Genomic DNA, 21,394 nt, shown 5'->3' on the forward strand with positions numbered 1-21,394 from the left:
AGGCTTTCCCTGGTAATTTTTGCTTCCTGAGTAGATGCACTTCTGTGGGATTTTGTTGGAGGAGGTTTGTTCAGTTGTCTGCAGAAAATAAGCAGCCAGATGTCAGGATATTACGGCAAGGGAAAAATAAAATACCTGGGTAGCCGGATGAGAAAGAGTGTGAACTTGTTTAAAAAACCATCAAGCACGTGTAGACAGTGTGTGGCAATAACTGGGTGTCTCTGCCGGCCCCCAGTACCATGGGGACCCGTGCTGCCCAGGGAGCCGTGCCTGGGTGTGCCAGCACACGTGCGTGCCACACGACCCGGCGTGCGGGTGCCCCGGTGCCCGCCCCGGCTGCGCGGCTGCCTGCCGGTGTGGTGGGAGCTGCGGCCAGCAAGGCTGCAGGGAGTATTGATTAGTTTTACAGTGTAACCTGACAGAGCCTATTCTGGTGATGTAATGAAGACGGATGATCCCGTCCCCTGGCCACGATGCTTTGGGGAAGGGGAAAATTATTTGCCACATCCTGGAGGGATGCTCCGCCATCCTCCATGCCTCGCTACTGTACCTCATCTAATTTCCACCTCTGTCGCTGTTTTTTTCTTCTTTCCATCCTTATGGCTCTCTGCCTTCCCTTGTCCCAGCACCCCACCATCTCAGCGGGCACCGGGAGGGGGACGTGGTGCTCATGCTGGGAGCTTGGGCCAGACCATTTGGGGTGCAGACCTCACTGCTGGGACGAGCTGAGAGGGGACTTGTTGCAGATCTTGGCTGCCCATGGTGGAAAACTCTCCCGCTGGGGCTCACGACACCCAGAGTCATGATCCGGCCTCACGCCACAGCTCACCTCTCCCTCCTCCTCTGCTTTCGTTCCCTGTCCCTTGTTCTTCACCCCCTGCCTTTGCTCCCCCCCGTGAGCACCCACCTGCATGCTCGTCTCCTCTTCGGGGCTGTCGCGGTGCGTGAGGCGGCCCCGCGGCCCCGCAGCCCCGAGCGCCCGGCTGCCAGCCCGACCTCCTGCACGCACATCCCGCATCCAGCACGGGGGGAGACCTCGGCAGAGCAGCCCCGCTGGGAAACCCTGTGCGGGAGCCGAAAGCCTCATCCCGGGACCTGTTAATTGTCAATTAAGGGCAGCTCTATGAGGTTGATGAGCTCCTTTCACAGCCTGATCTGAGCGGTTTGGAAACCGCAGGCAGTGATTTTTCCTCCACTGACCAGCAGTTGTGAATCCGTCTTTATGGTAACACCACGCTCAAGCATTCGCGTGCCAGAAGGCAGTTTTGTACAGTCATAAACATGATTTAAAATTGGTCAGGGTTTTAAAAGAAAAAAAAAACAACAACAAAGCTCATATATTATCAGATCTTTATTTCTCTTGTAGCTTTTACCCTTTAGGATTCATGTTTTCAGGCTTTTCTCGACAAACAACACAGTTGGAAGTGCTAAAGTGTTTTTATATAAGAGCTGAGAATCCTCCAGAATCACAGGGCTGCTGGAAGGAAAAAAAATACCAACTGCTGTAATGCACGAGATACAATCTCCAGAGCTGCCAGCACCCTCTGCAAAGTAACCATCTCCTACTACATCCTCAGACACCTAGCGAGCCTGACCGCTATCTTCCATCAGATCCAGACCCTGTCGCTTCACAAACCTGATGTTCGGAAGGGATCCTCTGGCCTGATCCGAAGCGGGGATGATGCTCAGCAGCTCCCTCGCTTCCAGCTGAGCTCCAGCCTAGGAAAACCCCCAGCCCTGGAGCGAAGATTTGCCGGGATACAGAGCCCCAGTGACAACTGCAGCCTCTGTTTTAAAACTTTGAGCCCGTTAAGGCTGTTTTGGGGTGGGATCTCTGGCGTTCCCATCGATGTCCCTGCACCATCCAGCCAAGGTCTTTGAGGTGATAAATAAATTCTTGTAAAACCAAGGGGGAAATCATCCTGTAGCAAACATGTGGCACCTTTCCAGCCTCATGAGTCCCCTTGGATATTCACGGCAGAGGGATTACTCTTTCTCTCAGCTAAGGGAACTAATTTCACAAGCAGCGCAACTCCACCGCAAGCGGAGAGCTGGCCACGGCGTTGCGGAGCAGAGGAAACCGCAGCACTGTGCAATTTTGAAGAAAATGCACCTAAAAATAAGGTACATCAGATACTTGCCTGGCTATTACTGGATGCAAACATACTACAGACACATCGATGAACCTTTTTGGGGTCTGCAGTCCTTCCACCAGCACTTCACCAGCCTGCATTTGGGACGACTTTTGGGGAAGAGCTTTGGAGGGCTGATGGGGACCAAACCCCAGGCAGTGAGGAGCACATCCTCGCGTTTCACAGCAATCTTTTCCTCCTGCTCCCAGCTCACGACTTCAGCCTAACGTCTGGCAAAGTTGCGTACCACGGGCAAAGCGAACATCACTGCTTATGGCAGGCCAGGCTGACAGTTCCTGTGAGATCAACCCCGCGAGCATCGTTTCTTAGTGATTGCTCGCTCACAAAGGAAAGAAATGGAAGCAAATCTTACATGACACATTTATTTTTGTCATCTATTTATTAGCTCAGAGCAAAAGTCCTGCTGCGCTGCATTATGGGGATTATGCAAATGAGGGACATCAAGACAATTAAAAAAAAGCCCAAGTGAGCACAATGTCAGAGCCGAGCAGATGCTGAGAGACGACGCAGCCCTCCCCGGCCGCTCCTGGCCTGCCGCAGCCCAGCGGCACGGCTGGACCGCCTGCTCGGGCAGCCCCATGCCCAGATCCAACGTGTCGCCCTGTCCAGCTGCTCCTGCTCCTCCTCCGGCTTGTGCAGCCAACCCAACCGAGCAGGTCATTAGGCCCATCCGTTAATGAGCTGCCCAACACACCCCCCAGAGCACTGCCCTCCCATGGGGCTTCGTCTGCTGCCCCTTCCCTTTTCGGGGGAAGGATGCGCGGGGTGGACCCTGCTGCATCCTCATCCCCCCGCAGACACTCAATGCTCTCGCCTACACCGATGTGGTCAAAATTGATGGTTAGACTAATCCCAGGCAAAACTTGGATTTACAGGGTTGCCGAGGGAGCTACCCACAAGGCAGAGAGCAGAGAGGGTCCTCGTCCCCTGCGAGGGACCTCCCGGCTCCCCACAGGAGAGCAGCCCGACGCCCCGTGTCCCGGCACGGGGTGAGGTAATGCCGTGCTCATCTTCGGTCGGGCGCTGCCACGGGAGGAGGATCTGGCTCGCTCCACGGGTCTGAAGCCTGGCTAAATCCCCACTGAATCACCCGTTGTTACACTGACAGCTCGGGATTTATGAGAGCTAAAGTGGATGGATAGCAACGAGCAGGGGAAAAAAAAAAAAAAAAGAAAAAGCTCCCAAATCTGACTTGTCTTTGCTTGTGCAAGCCACAGAGGACTCGGGATGTGTGTTTGGGGATTTAATCCTGTCTGAACCCCGCTATTTTGAGACAGAGGTGGAGGGAGAGCTTAAGGTAGCTGAAGTGCATGTCGATAGCTGCATCCAAGCACAGCTCCTGCCCCGACAGCTCCTGGAAGTGGAAAAACGCCGTTTCCCAAAAGCCCGTGGAAGAGCACAGGCAGGCTGGCACTCGGAGACACGGAAAGATGCAGGGAACAGCCAGGGAAACACGCTTCCATCCTCACTCCGCTAATTACACTCATTAGAGAAGGAATGCTGCCTCTGATTTCAAGCTATACCAGCTATTTTTAATTTCCCTGCCTGCTGAAAGCACACACCGGCGCATTCGGGTGGTTTTTGTTTTTGGGTTTTTTTTGGTTTTTTTTTCTAGAAACGGGTATTTCTCCTCTCAGGTCAGAGGCTCTTTTGTGTCTGCCTGGCTGGGAGATGGGGCCGAAGACAAAGCGGAAAAGGGAGAAAGCGGGAGAGAAGGGAGATGGGGAGAGCTGGCATCCCTGCGCCGGGCGGGGGGCACGCGGGGGGCCGTGCCCAGTGGGTACCGAGCATCCGCGTCGGGCTGTGCCGGGAACGGGAAGCTGTCGGCGGAGCGGAGCAGAGGGATGCAGACGTGCGCGCGGCTCCGTGACCCAACGTGGAGAGCGCGAGAGACGGCAGATAATTTATGCGCTAACCTCAGATTGGGGTTGCGGGCGGCCGTCCCCAGCCGGCGTGGGAGGGAGGCCTCTTCCCATCACCCCTTCCACCCGCCTCCTCCCGCCCTGCAACCACACACAGCCACACAATCCCCTTACAATTAGGAAGACACCTATTCAGCACCGCTCTGGCATTGCTGGGCTTTTGTTCCTTCTCTTCTCTGCCGGCAAAGCTCTTCTTCCCCTCCGCACGGCTGTGTGCAGCGCTCGGCGGTTTGTTAAGTTGCTTTTCATAATCTCCACCAAAGAATTGCGGTCCCGCTGAAGTCCCGCGATTGAGGCGGCGGGGAGGAGAGAGGAGGAAAAAAAAAAAAAAAAAAGGAGGAAAAAAAAAAAAAGTAAGACAGCATTTTTCTCTTTCTTTCTTTGTTTGAAGTCTTGCCTGGAGGAGTTGTGTGTGTGAGAGAGCGAGGCGGTGAATAGGAGCGGGTGCACAGGCGGCACGCTCGGTGTACGATGGGCATCTGTAATGAGCACACGCAAAGCGCACACAGCCACCTGCATCCCTCGGCTCCCGTGTGCATGCCTTACCTGCGCAGCTCCCCCGGGGACTTCGGCTCTGCGGGCGATGCCCGCGTATTTCTCTCCCAAAGAAATTCAAGTCCTTTTATCTGTTTATTGTGTATGTTGAAAAGGTGTTTATGTATGCGTATGTGAATATATGTATTTACATCTGCTCACGCTGTGTTGTAGCTACCGCGCGGCATTTGCTTGCGGTAGTTATATTCTTGTCGATGCGTATGTGATTAGCTGAAAAAAATAATTCTCTTTGTTTTAGGCGAGAACAATCACCAAACAGACAAAATTCATCAGTATATGAATGTTTGTGAAGATGTGTGTATATATATATTCACGTGTATATACATTACTCATGTTGACACACGATTCCATGCAACACATGTTACCGTACTTATCAGCTAAATTACGTGTAAGCTTTTTAACTGTTGGATTTCAGTATGAAGCGTGCACTTGTGTGAGTGTTCCTGTGTATGAATGTAAGTTCGTGTACAAATATGATAAGTTTTCCGTCGTACTCGGGTACCACACACGTGAAGTGGGGGTGTTTGTGAAGGACTGGGTATGTCTGTGTGCGTGCAAACACTTTTGCATTGTTTGTAATGTGTATAAAATCCGTGCGTCACCCCCGATTGCAGGCAAAGAGAAACTCTGCCTGGTGCACAAGTGTATTTTTCTTCCTCATGAGTGTGAACCGAAAGGCGGAGAGCAGGAGATTTGTTAGTGCTTGTGCCTTGCTGAATATCGCTGAATCCTGTAAGAAAACAGCATGAAGTGTCGGGGTGGTCGGAAGAGCTGGGCGTGCTGCTGGAACCGCATTTGAGCAATCCTTCCTCCGGCTGCAAACTTGCAGCTCCAACACCCGTGCCGGTATTCGGCACAGCGGAGAGGGAGGCTCTCCGGGTTCTCTCCGATGAGGTAATCCCGAGGAAAGATAAGGGAAGTGGTGCATGTAGTAACCTGAACGGTGATGTCAGCGAGAGGAAAGGAAATTAATTACTTTGAGATAGGAATTGCCTTGATTTCGGTGTCATTTGCTTCCTGCCGTGCTGGGGTGTGAAACCAAAAGGACTCTGTCGATGGGGTCCTGGGGGCTGACAGCGTCTGGGGAGGCCAAACGGTTCCCAATGGCTTGTGCAGTGGTTTGGGGGTGTGCGTGTGCGTGCACGCAAGTGCCTGGGCGCACTCCTCTGTCTGGGCTGTGATAGCCCATTAAGCAGAATAATAATTTTTCTCTGCTGGAAGCTTCAGCGACAGCGAGGAGAGGGAGGACGGCAAAGTCCCCCGAGCCCCCCTCCAAGGAGCGGCCTGGGGGTGGCCGGAGGGACCCAAGGGATGTCCCCTCCTGGGTTTTGCAGAGGTCTGCGCATCCCCAGGGAGCGATGGGGACCTTCAGCAGCAGGGCTGGGTGGGACCAGGGCTGGGACGGCTCCAGGCAGAGGGAAGAGGCTCAGGTACGGGTGTGGGCACCTTCACACTGTGCTTATGGGTCTCCCCGTGGGGTTCGTCTTCCCCCCCCAGGTGTGGCTGTCCCTTGGGAGGGAGCGGTGGGACCCCGGTGCCCTGTTCAGCAGGGTGAGCAACGGAGGAAAGGTCTCCAAAGTGGAAAAGAGACACTTTCTCCACCAGAATTGCTCCTCATGCTAATAGGTGTCACATTATGTCACGAGTCCCCGATGACTTGTCAGGAGAGCATGACAAATCACTAGTAACAGTGAATAACAGGGCCAGCAGCAGACGAAACACAAATATCTCACGTCTGCATCACCTTGGACCTGACACGGAGGATGCATCCACGATGCTCCCCAAACCCCGCCACTCAAGCCGTACACACCAGCCTCTAGGCACGGATGCCACCGTTCCCCTTCCAGGAGCTAACCCATGTGCAGTCTCTTATTCCAGCCCCACGTTCCCTACTCACAGGGTGCGTTGCCCTTGCACGCTGCCTGTCACACCGAGCTACCGACCACAGCAGAGGACAGCCCATGAGCCGGGGTCAGCCCAAGCTTGGCTTTCAGGAGATCTTCCCTCTGGGGCTGCCAGCTCAGCGTGACCAGGGCAGAGACCCCACAAAACTCAAAGCAAGAGCAAACTTGACCTCTCGGTGCCTAGACAAGGTTCACCAAACCCCGGGTGGGTGTGAATAGCTGTGTGGGGCTTAACCACCCTTCTGCCTTGCACAGGCACACATCGGCAGCTCCCATGTGGGTAGACCATCAACCTGTCCCCTTTCCATCCAAGTCACCCCCACTCTGGCTAATCCTCTCTAGCCAGCAACGGGGAGCATCAGCGCGGGCACGTGGGGAGGGTCGGCCCGGCCCCAGCCCCACGGCTCTGCCTGCATCCCTGCCTTCATCCGCCACCTCTCCTTGCCCCACTGGCCTCACCCGCGCATCCAGAGGGGAATCTCCAGTGGGAAGCACGCCAGCGTCCTGTGTTGCAGCCGGATGGGGTTGCACAGGACAGCCTGGATAGGTGTATCTGCAGGGATCCTCCATCGCCTGTGCAGGTTAAGTCAGGGGGGCTCTGGGGGTTCAGTGCAGCCGCTGTGCAGGAGGAGGGAGCACAGAGTGGGGGAGCGGTGTTTGTAAAGGAGGGTGATACGGGAGGTTAAACCCCCTTCAAACGTGGTGTGAAGCTGCGGTGTGAATTCTAGCTGAGCACTGGCAGCTCTCTCTGCTCCGGTCCCAGGAGGGAGCTGGGTCTGTGGCTTTATAGGAGCTGTTTGAGCTTGTGCCTGTGATGGTGAAGCCACATGCAAAGGGGGTTTGGGGTCTGGTCTGCGAGGGCAGGGGAAGGGCACCTTTGTGGGTCTGCTTCCCCTAGCACTGCCTGTCATCAGTGGGTTCAGCCCCAATTTATGATGGTGGGACTTGGGTTGATCTCTTTTCTTCCCAAGCTTGTGCCCAGGGTGATGCCCTGAAGTCACTGGAGTCACCTGAGGCAGGTTTGAGCCTGGGGAAGTGACTCCCCAGGGGACTCAAAGGGGCCACGCTGGTGCAGAGGTGATGGTTTTCCTGCCTTCGCTTTCTACCTCTGCACAAAGTGCCCCCGCACCCTCACAGGGTTCTTTCCTCACCTTCCCCCTCTAACTCCTCCATCTCTTTGTTCCTTCTGCTCCAGTCACTCCCGATCACTGAACCGTACCCTTCAGCCTGGTGATTTCCCTCTCCCTCCATTACCAAGTCCAAGTTGCTGGAGGTCCGAGGGGAGCAGCGCTCGCCCTCCTCGCACGCGTCCCAGCGAGGGACCGGCCCCTGTGCCGTGCAGGATGCTGGGGCTGGAGCCCCCCCCCCGCCCCAGCCCCGTTGCTCACCAGCCCTGTGCGCTCCTCCGGCAAATCTAGACAAATTCCCTCCTGGCTGCTGCAGCGTCTCCTGCCTCGCAGCCCAGACTTAATTACAGCTGGGGCTGCGGGAGCTGAAATATCTGTGACCAGGAATGTGCTAAAAGGCCCGGGAGGATCTTGTTAGCGAGTGACTTACCTGGATTCCCGAGTTGCATTTGCCCTCTCTTAATGGGCTGTGTGGCAAATTGATGGCTAGTTTGCAGGAACAGATCTGGGTCATTATCTTGTCCCTTCCCTCTCTGCCTCTCAGTCCTCCACCTTGAAAAAAAGCCGGAGGAGACAGCAACGCTTTTCAGCGTGCAGTGGGGCTGAGCGGAGGCAGAGCAGAGGGGTTTGGGGTTCAGCAGGATCATACGGGCTCTGACCCGGGACACACAAGTCATGGTCTTGGGGTCCTGGGGCCAGACGTGCCCCTCCAAGGGTCGCTTGGTTCAGGTGCAGGTCCTCTGCTGAGGACTGATTTGTCGGTTTGCAGAGCACAGAAGCACCGAGGGGTCAAGCCAAAATGAATTTATTCTTTTTTCGACAAGCTGAGAAACAAAATCATCTAGGGTTGGAGAACATCCGGAGAAAAAAACCTTTAGTTACATTTCCAGTCACCTAAAATACGTATTTTTGGTAAAAGCAAAGAAAAGCTGTTCCAAATAGAAAAGTGGGAAGGGAAGGGATGGGAAGGGAAGGGAAGGAAAAAGGGAAGGGAAGGGAAGATTGCAACTTCTCAGAGCTGGTTTTGTACCCAACGCCAACTGGTACAAACTAACTGGATTTGCAAAACATTCCTCCTGGCTCAAAGTTACCTGTTCCAGCGAGAACATTTCTGCTCTCCAAAGCAACCCCAGGTACCCATGGAAAGCCGGTCCTGCGGAGCCTGGCTCTGGGCTGAGCTGTGCCGGGGCAGCCGGAGCCCAGCTCTGCATGCCCCGGCCCCCTCGGCACCTCGCCAGCCCCAGTTTTCCTGCACGCATCCCTGAGGCAGGGAAAGCCAAGCCCTGGAGCACTGGTACCTGCTGGAAGGGGAAAATGCATCTCATGGGCTGCCAGGGTGTCGGGGAGAGGCTGCACGAGCAATGTCTGCTGTCCTGGAGAGAGGTGGTCTGAGCATCCTTATGGGCATAAAGCAAAGTGCAAAAGTAGCCAGAAAATGAAAGGATTTATTTTCTCTCCTTAAAACAAATGAGATCAGTTTTATGCTGTATTCTGTGGTTTGGAAGGAGCGTGTGATTGTGTGTGCACCTGCAAAATTAGGACTATTTTGGCCCTTCCTGGCCTTGTGGATTTTCTGTGGCTGCCAGAGCATCCTGTGAAGGGAGCCTGGGCTCCGTCTGGTCTCTCCTTAGTGCAATGCTGCAGCGCTCGAAGCCGAGCAGCAGCTGCTGTGCACAGGCTGCGATGCTGCGATTGCTGCTGTTGCTGCAAACATGGATTTGTTGAACACATCTCTCCAGCATGTCTTGATAAGGGTGTTGTAGACAGCGTGGTCTCATCGTCAGACGCCTGCTTGGGGAGCGACGGGGAAGCAGCTCTGCGTCGCTTTCCTGAGCTCACCATTAAGGATGCGCTGCCTGATCTGGGGTGTTGCTCAGCTTACCTGGCCCCCCTTTTTATTGCCTGTAAGGGTTGGGGGATCTATATAGCATTCTGGAAAGATTTAGGTTATATCTGCTTTGTCAAAGCAGCTATCAATACAAAATCAGGTGATGAGAAAGCTGATTAAAATCCATAAATAACGGCAGTATTACCCTATCCACGGGCCGTACAAGTGACAGACAGCGTGCACCTTTACCTGCACAGAGCACCGATACAACAAATGCATTTCAGCCTCCTCTGCCCCAAGTAGATGTTTCTGTAAAGCCAAAATCTCCAACCATAACAACTCAGAGGACAAGGTAATGCACACTGAAGGCTGGGAAATGACATTGTTACAATGACAAATATTCTCCGAATACCCAATTCATGATCCTGGGCGCCTTATAAATGTGATTAGTAGATCTAATCTTGCTGTGCTGGAGCCAGTTGTCAAGACAGCTTGAAAATGGATCGTTGCCCAACTCTGACTTCAACTGCTCCCCAAGTTCTAAGAGTTAATGTTTAAAAACTAAACAAGAGTCAGGTCCCGCACGCCCTGCCTGGGGGGCACGAGCCAGCCTGTAGCTGGGGAGAGAGGGGCTGGGGGGGAACTGCAGATGAACCCCTAAAAGAAAGGCTGGTTGCACCTTCTGGGGCTGCAACTAGTATGGATCTCTCCAGAAAACAAAATCCTTCAGGTGTATCCAGCTTGGCTGGTCTCTGTTCTTGAGTATCTACCCATCCGTCCATCCATCTGTCCATCCATCCTTTCCGTTTCAGTTGTCGGGTATGTTTTATTGCTCTCCACCTTGCAGCGGGGACGGAGGCAGCCCCGGAGAGGCTCTGGGCATGTCTCTGCTCTCCCCGCACCGAGACATGGGCAGGGAGCTGAGGAGAGAAGGGATGAGCCCTGGGAGAAGGCGAAGCAGCGCTGAGAGCCCTTGGCTGCAGGGAGGCTTCCTCTTGTGCTGTAATTTTGGGTACTCTCATTTTGGGTACTGTCATGTGGGCACCCCGGGGACCTGCCTGCTCCAAAGGCGATGCCCACACGTGCCTCTCTGGGTGCCGGTGGGAGCTGCCAGGCGCAGGGTTTTCTGCAACCCCGCTGGAAAGGTAGAAGAATAAGATTTCCAAAAGCTCTCAAGTGCTTTTGGGTAGCTGGGATGGTTTCCAGCCAGGTTGTCACAGCATCCCGGTGCCCTCTGGGACTGGCAAAACCAGGCTAAGCCCCGAGTGCCCCTGGCTCCCCGGGGAGCATGGCAGGTAGCTTGCTGAAGGCAGCAAAGTACTTTTTAAAGCACCGCTCTAAGTCCTGTGAGTCTCTAAGGTGCTTTCGATGCCTTTACCCAGGATTTTCTGGGGGATCCTGGTGGGGACGTGGTTTCAGAGCAAGCTGGTGCTGCTCAAGCTTTTGCACTTTTGGGGCAGCCTGGCTGCAGGGACATCGTGAGAGAGTCCCCAAGCTCCCCCTCGCCTTCCCCACCGCCCAATCTGCCCAAACGGCCCCCACCTCCGGCAAACCAGCGCCTGGGACGAACAGCACGGGGGAGGCTTTGAGCGTATCCAAGATACAGCGGATTTGGGCACCCTGTCAAATGTTCTCATTGTCTGACCCTTGTCCAGATGCCAGTAAAACCCTTTGGGAAATTCCCCCTCCACCCAGTGCACCGGCTTTAATTACAGGAGAGGAATGCGAGGCGCAGAGCCCTGCTCCTCCCGCCTCTACGCTTGGCTGAGCGCTGGGCGCCCGCACGTATCCCCCAAAGTTTGGGGTCTGGGAGGGTGTCGGAGTTGAGGGGGGCAGAGGGAAGGGCAGCAGCAGAGGTGGGTGCTGGGTGCCCCTGCCCGGTGCCGGCGGGACGCTTCCCAAACCCAGGGTGACGAGCGGGGGCTTGTCCCCCCCGTCCCGCTCTGGCAGCAGTACCCGAGCAGCAGGACATGAGTAATATCCATCCCACTGGGGGAGTTAGATCAAAGGCAGTGAAGTAGATACAAGAGGTTTCTGCTTCACAGACCAGAGAGGCTGCAGTTCAATAGCGCCTTTGTTACCGGCTCTCCGGAGCTGGGGATGGAGAAATACCTGACCCCTCGCTCCCTCCCTCCGCTCCCGGCCCCTTGGTGCACAACCATTTCAAGTATGCGACCGCGCAGCGAGGCTCGGCGGGGACGGGGGGACGGGGCGCTGGGGATGGCAGCGGGAGCAGCCGCCAAGGGAGGGGTCAGGGCTTCAAAAATGAGACACCCCCCCCCTCCCCAGCTGGCCGGGGCTCGGAGGTGGTGGGGGCAGCCGCCCCAGGCAGCGCCGGGCACCCGCTTCCCCGAGCATCCCTGCGGTGCCCAGGTTTTGCTGGCAGGGGCCAGGGCGGCGCGGGGAGGAGAGGACGGTGCAGGCGATGCCGCGGCGGCTGCCATCCCAAGGCCCATGCCCACTGGCGTAGTGCCCTTCCCGCGGAGAGGATGCCGTGCTGCCAAAGGTGAGGTCAGCTGCGCTCGGCCGGCGGCTCCGGGCTGTCCTCGGGTCCCTGCGGTGTGGTGTGGGGCTGGTGGCTCTCGGACAGGCATGTGCCCCCGTGCTCCGACGCTGGGGCGAGCAGCCTGGCACTGGAGCTGCCCTGCGTTGGGTGCAACCTCCTCGGGAAGGTCTTGGGTGCCAAAGCAGAGCCGCGGGGCCGTATCCCAAAGAGCCAGTAAGTCCGGCTCGACAGATTTACCCCTCGAACGTGCGATGCGCATTGAAATCGGGGCTGTCTCCTTAGTGCCCCCCCAGGACCAGGGGGTGGGTTGGTACCGGGGCCGGGAGGGCAGAGACCCACGCGGAGCTCCTGGTGTGCACACAGCGCCCACGGACACGCTCTGGGGTATTTGCCGGCAGAGCTCCCCGGTGCAACGCCTGCACCCAAGGGCAGAACGCCGGCACCAAACGATGCTCCTGCAGAGCTCGGTGCCTCGGGCTGCCCGCGGCTGCACCGTCCTGCGGCTGCCTCCCGCAGAGCAAAAGGGCCGGGAAGGGAGCGTGACTGTGTCAGAAGGTGGGGCACACAGCGGCCTTTTTTTCTCACCATTCATATAAGAGGAAAGACTTTGGGAAAACACCGCTTCAAGAGCTACCTGTGTGCTTCAGAAGTTTGCTTTGTAGGTCAAAGTCATGTTCACTGCTATTACGAACCTGGTTGCTGTATAGTTTTAGAAACATTGAGTTTCCCAAGGATTCTTGCTAGGGCAACAAGAAAGGGAGTTTCCTAGACTCGATAGCAGAGCTGACCTCATCAGCTCCCGGCAATTAGCAGTCACTGTTGCTGAACAAGCCGGCGTCCTGGCAGGGGAAGGGAATAAAGGCAGAGGCCAGCGCTCTCCCAGGGACAACCTGGGCAGTTTTGGTGCCACCGGAGGAGCTCCCGCAGGTGCGGGGAGGTGCAGAGGCTTTTGCTAAAGAGTAAGGTCTGTGTTCGGCTCTCAGGGGAGCTGCTGGAGCAGCTGCTCCCCATGAAACACGTCACCTTGTCCTGAGCTGCCTCTTTTGTGGGTACGGAGACGGAGGCTCCCCCGAAAAGGCGGCAGGGGAAGGCAGCAGCGGGGGAAGCGAGCGGGAGGTGGGTTTGCAGCCAGACCTTTCTTTAGCCCTTTGTCTCAGCCGACAAAGGCGGGTCTGTTGGATGCACCTCTCGCCGCTGAGCATCCATCCGCCGCCTCTGCAGCCAGGTGAGCTGCGGGGGCAGAGGGGCTGGCACCAGGGTAAGGTTTTCTGTTCCCAGTTCTGCCGCCGAGCAACTTTGTGACTGTGGGCAAGTGCCACAGTGGCCCGAAGGCTCAGGCTTTCAAAACAGCTACAGGACAGGGTACAGCTATACCCCAAGGTGAGCATCTTCCTCCCCCTTGCTTGCAAAAGGGATTTACCCTGTGGGCTCCTGGGCTGCCGAGCAGCGAGGTGGTCCTCTATGGAAAGGGACGTTTGGTCTGCAGGTGTAAATTTGTGCTGCTCCTTTTGCAACCAGAGCCACTACCTGGTTTATAACTCAAGGTTTATCTGGTTTATTGGGATCCTTAAAAGCAGCACAGAAAGATGTGATGGGGAATACCATCTTACTGACTGAGATAAGGTGTAGCTATGGCCAGGACACTGGGAGAGTGAAAATAAACCATTTTGTTGCCTGCTCCTTGGGCATGCTGCCATTGATTCAGGCTATGGCATGTTGTCTTTTAAGCATCACCTCTGCTGCAAGAGACTGTTGTCCCTGCACTCACAGTTCATTACAGCGTTCGGAGCAGAAACAGCCGGGTGCTGAGTCCTCCTCCCCGGGTCGGGCCACCGTGCTGGCAGGTTACTGCTGAGGGGACAGACATGGCGGGTTTGGCTCTCTCCTTCCTGACCCGGGAGCAACCCAGGAGAAACCACCCTGCGCTGGCGTGGTGCTGAGGGGTGTTTTGGGTGGGAGGTTCCCTTATTTTTGTAGGATCGAGCTGGGGGGCTGCAGTCCCCATTGGGGAGGGAGCAGGTCATGCGCCCAGCTGGGCACGGGGAGGGAGGACAACTTAGACAGAGGGGTTACTTTGGGTTTTCCCCCTCCTTTCCCTTTTTCCTTTTCTTTCCCCAAAGACTGCTGGCTTATCCTGGGTAAGCCCTCTGCTGTGGTCTATGGCTTTTTATTCCTATGTGATTGCTTTTCCTAACTCATGTAGGGCGAAAAGCCATGGGCTACACAGAGGAGGGACTCCACCTTCCAGGCACCTCTGCAAACCGCACGGACTCCTGATCCCTTTTTAATCACCCATATTTATTTGGTAACAAATAATAAGTGAAAGGGGGCATTGAAGCCTTGCAGGGCCTTAGAGGTTTAGCAAGACGGATGGGGCAGGGGGTGGCGAGCAGAGGGAGAGACAAAGGGGGACGGGGATGGCGGGGGGCACGGCCTTTCAGGCGCCGTCGTCCCCATTCAGAGCTGAAAGGGCGCTCAGCGGCGCCGGGTGCCGGCGAAGGGGGCTGCGAGGGCGGCGGGAGCAGCTTTTCTTTGGCAGCGAGCTTTTCTCACACGGTTCAAAGCATCCCCACCTGCAGCCCCGCAGAACAAAAGCGTCAGGCGGAGACCAAGGGCATTTCCAAGGGCTGCGGCCGCTGCCTTAACCCGGCACCGAAACGGCTGCCAGGTGATGGCAGGAGCCCTGTCTGCTCGTCGGCTCTCCCGAGCAGGGATGAGCAGGGGGCTGAGAAAAGCCCGGGCACCTCCAGCCCCGTCTCCCCACCGCACCGTGCCCCTTCCGGGGATGCTGCCGACCCTGTGGGATGTGTAGAGCCTGGAGTCTCCCAGTTCACACCAGGCAGGATTTGTGCCCACAGTGCCCACGGGGTCATGGCCAGCCCGGAGCCACGAGGACGTCGGAGGGGAGGTGGTGGCTGGGAGCATGTAAGAAGGACAGGTTTAATTATACAGCTGGACTCGGCAAATTTGCACTTTTTAAATGTGCAAAGGCAACGCCTACGAGCATGGCAGCCTGGCAGAGCTGGGCTGGGAGGGGTGGGAGAGGAGGGTGCAGACCCCATCACTGCAGATCCTACTACCCCAGACCCTGCCACCCCAGACCCCTTCACCCCAGACCCCACCATCCCAGACCCCACCATCCCAGACCCCGCCACCCCAGACCCCTTCACCCCAGACCCCACCATCCCAGACGCCGCCACCCCAGACCCCATCACCCCAGACCCCACCATCCCAGACCCCACCACCCCAGACCCCGCCACCCCAGACCCCGCCACCCCAGACCCCACCACCCCAGACCCCACCACCCCAGACCCCACCACCCCAGATCCCGCCACCTCTGTCAGCACCTGAACAACGTCAGGGGGTTACAAACCGCCCTCCCCAAGCAGGAAGCGAGCAATTTCTCTCTTCTTTTTTTTCTCACTTCCTGAGCTTTGAGTCATTAGGTGTCAGGCTTTATTTCACCAGCCTGGAATGCATCTTTAAAAATAATAGTCATTGAAAAAAATGAAAGCTGAGATTCAGCTGTAATCCCATGACTCAAGGAGGTGTGGAAGGAAGAAAATCATGAAATCCCATGAGTTCCAACAATGAAAGCATGAGAGCTGGCAAGACTGTGGCACATAAATCATCAAAACTAAACACCATCAGTCAAAATGAAAGGAATTAAGCCAATCTCACCAGGCTGTTTTAATTATTTTTTAATGAGGATTTGCTCATTCAGAAAATTCACCCCTGACAATGGCCGCCCCGAGCCATTCACGCCGAGCAGGGCCCGTCCCTGCGACGGACACGCATGGCTTGGCCCCGGCGCGAGGCCAGGGATGGGGAGCCCGGACCGAGGGTGCCGTTAACCACCAGGAAGGGGAGAACAGGGCAAATTAACCGAAAATACACAGGGGGTGCCATTTTTGCCATTCGCTTCCTTGCAACCCAAAATGTTGTGTTGGGGAAGTAATGAGCAAAGTCCTCTCTGGATGGTCCTGGTGGGTTGGTGGGTGCTGCGGTGGCTCCCCAAGGGGGGACACAGCCCTGAGCCCCCTGGCAAAGCCCCTGCCATCGCCGCAAGCATTCCTGCAAGCACTGGGGGAAAAAGCTGCAGGGGAGCGGGGATGCTGGTGCAGGGGTATGGAGCCCATCCCTGAGCAGCAATTGCCTCTCATCGAGAGACCACAGAGGGATGCAAACACCCACGCTGGAGCGGCAGCAGTACCCATTAATATTTTGGTGGCTGCTGGGCAAAGCGGCTCAGTGCAGGATTATCGGCAGCCTGTCTGCACTACGCCGACGAGATACTCCACCCCTGAGACTTGCTCTCACTACCCTTTATGCTATTGATTTTTCTTTTAGCAAGGCAGGCATTAAGCAGGAAAGAAATGGAGGGAGCACGAGCCACCGTGTTTCTGCGGTGCTGTGTTGAAGAGCAGCCAGGACAGGAGGAAACCGAGTGGGCACGTTGGTCGGGGTGTCTGGTGGTCAGGAGCCAGGGCTGGTGACTTTCTGCCAAATCTCTTTCTTGCCCTTGTTTGTCCAGCTCCAGTACTCCCTGGCAATGCACAAGGGCTTAAGCAGCAAGATTTGACTTGTGGTTTTCAGTCTGTTGGATCCTCGGGGGGGACACCCAACCGGGGCTTGCAGGAGGCGAGGGGGCAGACACGCACGGGACATGTGTTCCTATGAAAGCCCCGCCGTGCAGAAGGCATTAGCAGAGACCCCTGGAAAAGGTCCATGGTGGAGAGGAGATGCTGCCAGCACCAGGTGAGCTCTCGGCTTGTCTGGCATCCGCCTCCCAGCAGCAGCTCCAGTCACCTTTCAATTAGCACAGCCTCTGCCTGCGGCCCCGTGCAGCTGCAATTACTGCCCACGTCCAGGACCAGGCAAAGCAAAAACCCTCAGCTGCCGTGCTTATAAAACATTCACAGCATTAAATAAAACAGTAGATCAGGTTGGCATTTTCAAAGCATCTTAAAGAACTTAGACACATGCCTATTTTTAAAATCCCATCCCTGGTCCAGACGAGCTCAAAGAAGAGCCGCTGCATGGGTGCTCCTGGGCAGCTCCGTCTCCAAAAGTGCCTGGCAAAGGAAAGATGCTGAAGCAGTCGGACCCCTCCAGCAGTGCCTGGTCCTTCCTGAGCTCCCAGGAGCGAATATGCAGAGCAGGACAAGTCCCTAATTGCAGATAATAAGTGCCATTTATGAGTGAGGCATCCATCATCCCTGGTTTCCTCCGGGAGCCGGGCGTGGAGCTCCCGTATCCCAAAGGTGCCGGTGGGTGAGGCACAGGCTTGTCCCACACTGCCCTGCAGGGAGGGGAAATCGCAGCCGTGCGCCCCGACACCGAGCCCCCGCGCTGCCATCTTGTCCCCCAGACATCCCTTGTGGCAGCAGCCGTAAATTTGGCTTCAAGCATGCAAGGGCCACCCGGCTCGTGCACAGGACACCAGGTCCCGAACAGCACCGGAGCGAGCGGGGGTTGCTTCCCACATCACAGCGCACGGGCTGGGGTCGCTGCCCGCTGCTGCCCGCGCAGGGCTCGGGATGGGGTTTGCCTCCGTGCAGCGTTGATGGTGCGCTGGAAGAGGAGCAGAAGCAGCACCAGCTTCTTGCTGGTTCGCCTGGCCCCATGGATGCTGTTCCCAGAAGAGGACTCGGGGAGAGATTGCCAATTATTACTATTTTAATTACAGCCAGATGATAATGAACTGAAAAGCCTGGGGTTTTTAATCAAAGCTGTGACAGCACCCAGCCCTAGCGGGATGCCCAGCGCCTCGTTGGCAGCACCCGGCCCCCGGGAGGGTTGGTGCACACATGGGACTGCGGCACCGGGACCTCCTACGGAGGGGACGATGCTCAGCGGGAGCCTGGGGGGATTTTAAAGCTCAGCCCTTGCACAGGATTCCCAGAGGAGGATGGGGGCATTAAAAATCACGCTGCAGCCCACGTCCCCAACAGGCAGACCCACCCAAGTGCGGGTCTGTGCTTTGCATGAACGGCTTGCCCGGGGTTTGATCCGTGCCTGGCTGCGTGATATTATCGTTGGGTATTTACCCGCCCTTTGCCTCAGAGGGTTCGATTCCTCGAGTGCTGAGCCCACACGAAATCCAGGTCACTGCGCTGCCCCAGCGCTTTTGAGAAAACCTGCCCCCAAGTGAGCTGGCCAAGAGCTGGAGGAGGTTTGCACGGACAATTCACCAACAGGGCAAAAAGAGACAAATCTGGGACTTGCCGGGAATTATTTATTCAGCTCTGCTCTCGTCGGGGAATTACGGATGTGCCGGTTGTGCCACAGAGCACCTTCCTCCTCCCGTCTGCTTGGAAATGGGTTATTTAGTAACTGGTGAGGCCACTGCTGCTGAGTCAGCCCACAGCTAATGAACACCCTGGCTGCCCATTTGAAATTTATTGCACCTATTAATTACAACCATTAGCTGCAGCCAGTGAAATTTTTATAATGAGGACCCTTGCGACTTTGCCTTCCTAGCAGCAAATTAACTGTGTGGGGGGAAGAATCAATGGGATCAGCATACTTTACAGAAGCGATGTTTTAATTAGCGATTCTCTGCAAACATGCCAAGCAACAGCTTCTTCGTTCATTATCTCTCCTTAAAGAGATGGTGCTTCTTTTCAGGTTAGTTTTATCCCGGTCTCGTCTCCTCTGTTGTTGGGTTTCTAATGCACTGCTGCTCATTATAGAAACTGCTTTGAAGTTGGTTTTATCTTGGGTCTGGTTGTAAGCAGCGAGATGTCCAAGTTTTGGAGGGGGGGGAGGAAAAAAAAAAAAAAAGTAATCCTAGGAAATAATGGGTTTGGAAGCTTGGCTGAAAAATAGCTAAATTGGATGGATCCTGTGGCTGGGAGGAGGAGGGGGATAGGGAGTGTGGGAAAGGGGTTGTGTCCCCTCTGTGTGACAGGCAGCGAGCGCTGGGGGATGTGGGACCCGCATCTCTGATGTGTAAAAAAGAAAGGACCGAAAGTCCCGGGTAAGGATCCCTCCGTGCAGAGAGCGTCTGCGTCGCACGGAGCCGCCGTGCTGCAGGAGAACGTCTCTGCCAGTCCCGCGAGCAGAGCGCTGCGGCCCCCGCCGCTTCTCTGGGGACTTTTCCGAGGGTGTCTGCTCAGCGGATTTTAGAAAACCAGGCTGGTGATCCCCAAATCATCAGTCACTCCTGAAAATCTTGGCTGTAGAGATGGAGGGACTAGCTATCATGAAAGGCAAATGCAATGAAATTTCTGGGAACTTTTCTACATTTCATTGCAAATGATTTAATTCCATTCGGTTCCCTGCAAAAATATGGGACCCATTTCCATTGCAAATGATCCCATTTCCCAGGAAAAAAACCCGACACGCTGGCGGAAAAAGGCAGCTTTGAAATTCAGGGATTAAAATGCAAAACTTAATGTTGTTTTTTTCCAGCCAAGCAGCTAAAAGTTAATTCAACAGCGTTTCTCAGAAATAGAAAAGCTGGGGCAGGGTAAGAAAACCAACCGAAACGAGAGCTCCTGATGCCTGAGCACCCCGTCCCGGGTCCAGCGGCCACCGTTGTCACCTGGCAGCCCCAGCCTGTCCTTGCAGCAAGGATGTGCTGAGCCCTGCCTGCACCCCTGCCTGCACCCCTGCCTGCACCCAGGGCTCTCCCTGCCCGGCACCTCCCCTGCTGAAGCTGTCCCGTTTCAGCTGCCGGCCACGCTGCTGAGAGCGAAGCCCAGGGAAATGGGTAATTGCTGGGCTAAGGAATAGACTCTGTCCAGCTGGTTCAGAAAGACATTTTTTAGGGCTCAGGGAAAGTGACATTATTAAAGTGAGCATGCTGATTTCAGACAGCTCCCAATTCATCACTGTGACAGTGACAAACATGGCCTGGGGTTATGCAGTTGACTAAAGAGAATTCTCTAGCTTTACATTTTTAATGCTCCTCGCATTTTCTCTGCTGCAGTGGAGTTTTATCCAAAGGATCTTCTCCCGTGAATAGAAAGGGCAGCACGGGTCTGTGAAGCATGCCCAGCCCTTGCAAATCAGGCAGGGCTTCTGTCATCACTGCCCAAGCCAGTTCATTTATTTTTTAATTATTCCTTGCTCCTTCAGGATCCTTTTTCTACCTTTTCAAGAAGAACAGGAGCGTCAGCCTCAGCTGGGCTGCCTCTATTCTCCGGGGCTCATTCATCATTGTCTGCTCCCTGAATGGGAGGCAGAGGGTCAGCCTGAAAAGCCTCAGCGTTACAAGCTCCTCTAAATATATCAATAGCTCCCTAATGGACGCTGGGGTCCCAGCCGGACCGCCCAGGCTCTCAGGGCGGCTTTGTGTCTGCAAGGGGGGGACGGCCGGGACGGGCACGGAGCGGGGGACGTGGGGTGGCACGGGGCAGCGGGGACGGGCACCCACGAGGACCGAGAGCTGCTCAGCCCAGGCTGCCTGGGAGGTCTGGTGCAGATGTGTTCGCCTGGTTAATGCGGAGAGTGTTAAACAGAGGGGTCCGGTGCTGGGTGGGAGCCCAGCACGGGTGAGGAAGGGGTTTGCCGAATCTGGGTTTGGCGGTGCTGGCCAAACCGGGGTGCTGGCTCCCAGAGGCTTCTCCCTTCCCGTCGTCCCCTCCCCGCTGAAGCGGTGCAAAGCCGGGAGGGCGCAGGGGCCGGGAGGTGAGCGGCCCCCCACCCCGGTGGCTGGCCCCCGCGCAGCCCCTCCGCACCAGCCGTTCCCTCCAGAATCCCATTCTCAGACTGGTAACAAAAAGCAGCAGCACAAAGAGAGACGCGGAGACCTGCCGCTATGCTGAGAAGCCATTCAGAACGAGAGACTCATTAAAGAGCCTGTTGTCATTATTTGTGAGCTCCAGAGGTAGCCTTATTTAATTTGGGAGCTACTAGACAGGTACCCAGATGGCTGGGGAGGGGGGGGCAGCGGCAGAAGTGAATTAAACGCGATGCCGCTCGCTTTGTGCTGCAGCTGGGCCCCTTGGAAAGGGGGAAATCAGGAAGGCAGGGATGGGGCATCACCCCCCTGCACCATCACCGCCGGTGAAGAGCCTGTGGAGATGGGGGGCCACGGGCCCCACCTGCTTTAGCTTATTGGTTAATTTTCTACCAGCTGTCCCTGCTGTGAATTAGGGCCGCTCCAAACTCTGCCGGGGTTGTGGGCTGCAGGCAGCGGGCTGGGGGTGCTCAGCAGTGCCTGGCTGTCGGCATGGTGGGGGGATGAGGGGGGGGGGTGTCATACTTTGCTCGCTACTGCCGGTGACTGTGAGCCTCGGGAAGTGACAGTACCTCCTACACTGAGATTGCCACTTGGTCCTCAGACAGCTTGAGCATCACGCCCATTTCACAGATGGGTAAACTGAGGCCCTGGGCTGTTCCCTGTCCGTGCTGATGCTGATGGGGAACAGATGCAGAGTCCAGGCTCTG

At 56.0% G+C, this 21,394-nt stretch overlaps 1 protein-coding gene across 5 annotated transcripts in view; it reads left to right on the plus strand.

The window, feature by feature from the left end:
• BLACAT1 (BLACAT1 overlapping LEMD1 locus) overlaps positions 1 to 21,394 on the plus strand; it is a 30,579-nt gene that overhangs the window by 6,210 nt on the left and 2,975 nt on the right. Inside the window, exon 1 of one of the 5 annotated variants that reach the window (XM_075775941.1) lies at positions 5,313 to 5,524. The exons of 1 other annotated variant lie outside the window; for it this stretch is intronic. In XM_075775941.1, coding sequence (XP_075632056.1) covers positions 5,520 to 5,524 — 5 coding nt within the window. In that variant the 5' untranslated portion in view covers positions 5,313 to 5,519. Of the gene's footprint in view, positions 1 to 5,312; positions 5,525 to 11,614; positions 11,657 to 11,685; positions 11,996 to 18,324; positions 18,626 to 21,394 lie in introns of those variants that run through there. 3 more of the 5 variants (XM_075775943.1, XM_075775939.1, XM_075775940.1) reach the window with 3 other exon arrangements.

The sequence above is a fragment of the Balearica regulorum genome, chromosome 25 (genome assembly GCF_011004875.1).
Source record: "Balearica regulorum gibbericeps isolate bBalReg1 chromosome 25, bBalReg1.pri, whole genome shotgun sequence".
NCBI classification, from domain to species: Eukaryota; Metazoa; Chordata; class Aves; order Gruiformes; family Gruidae; genus Balearica; species Balearica regulorum.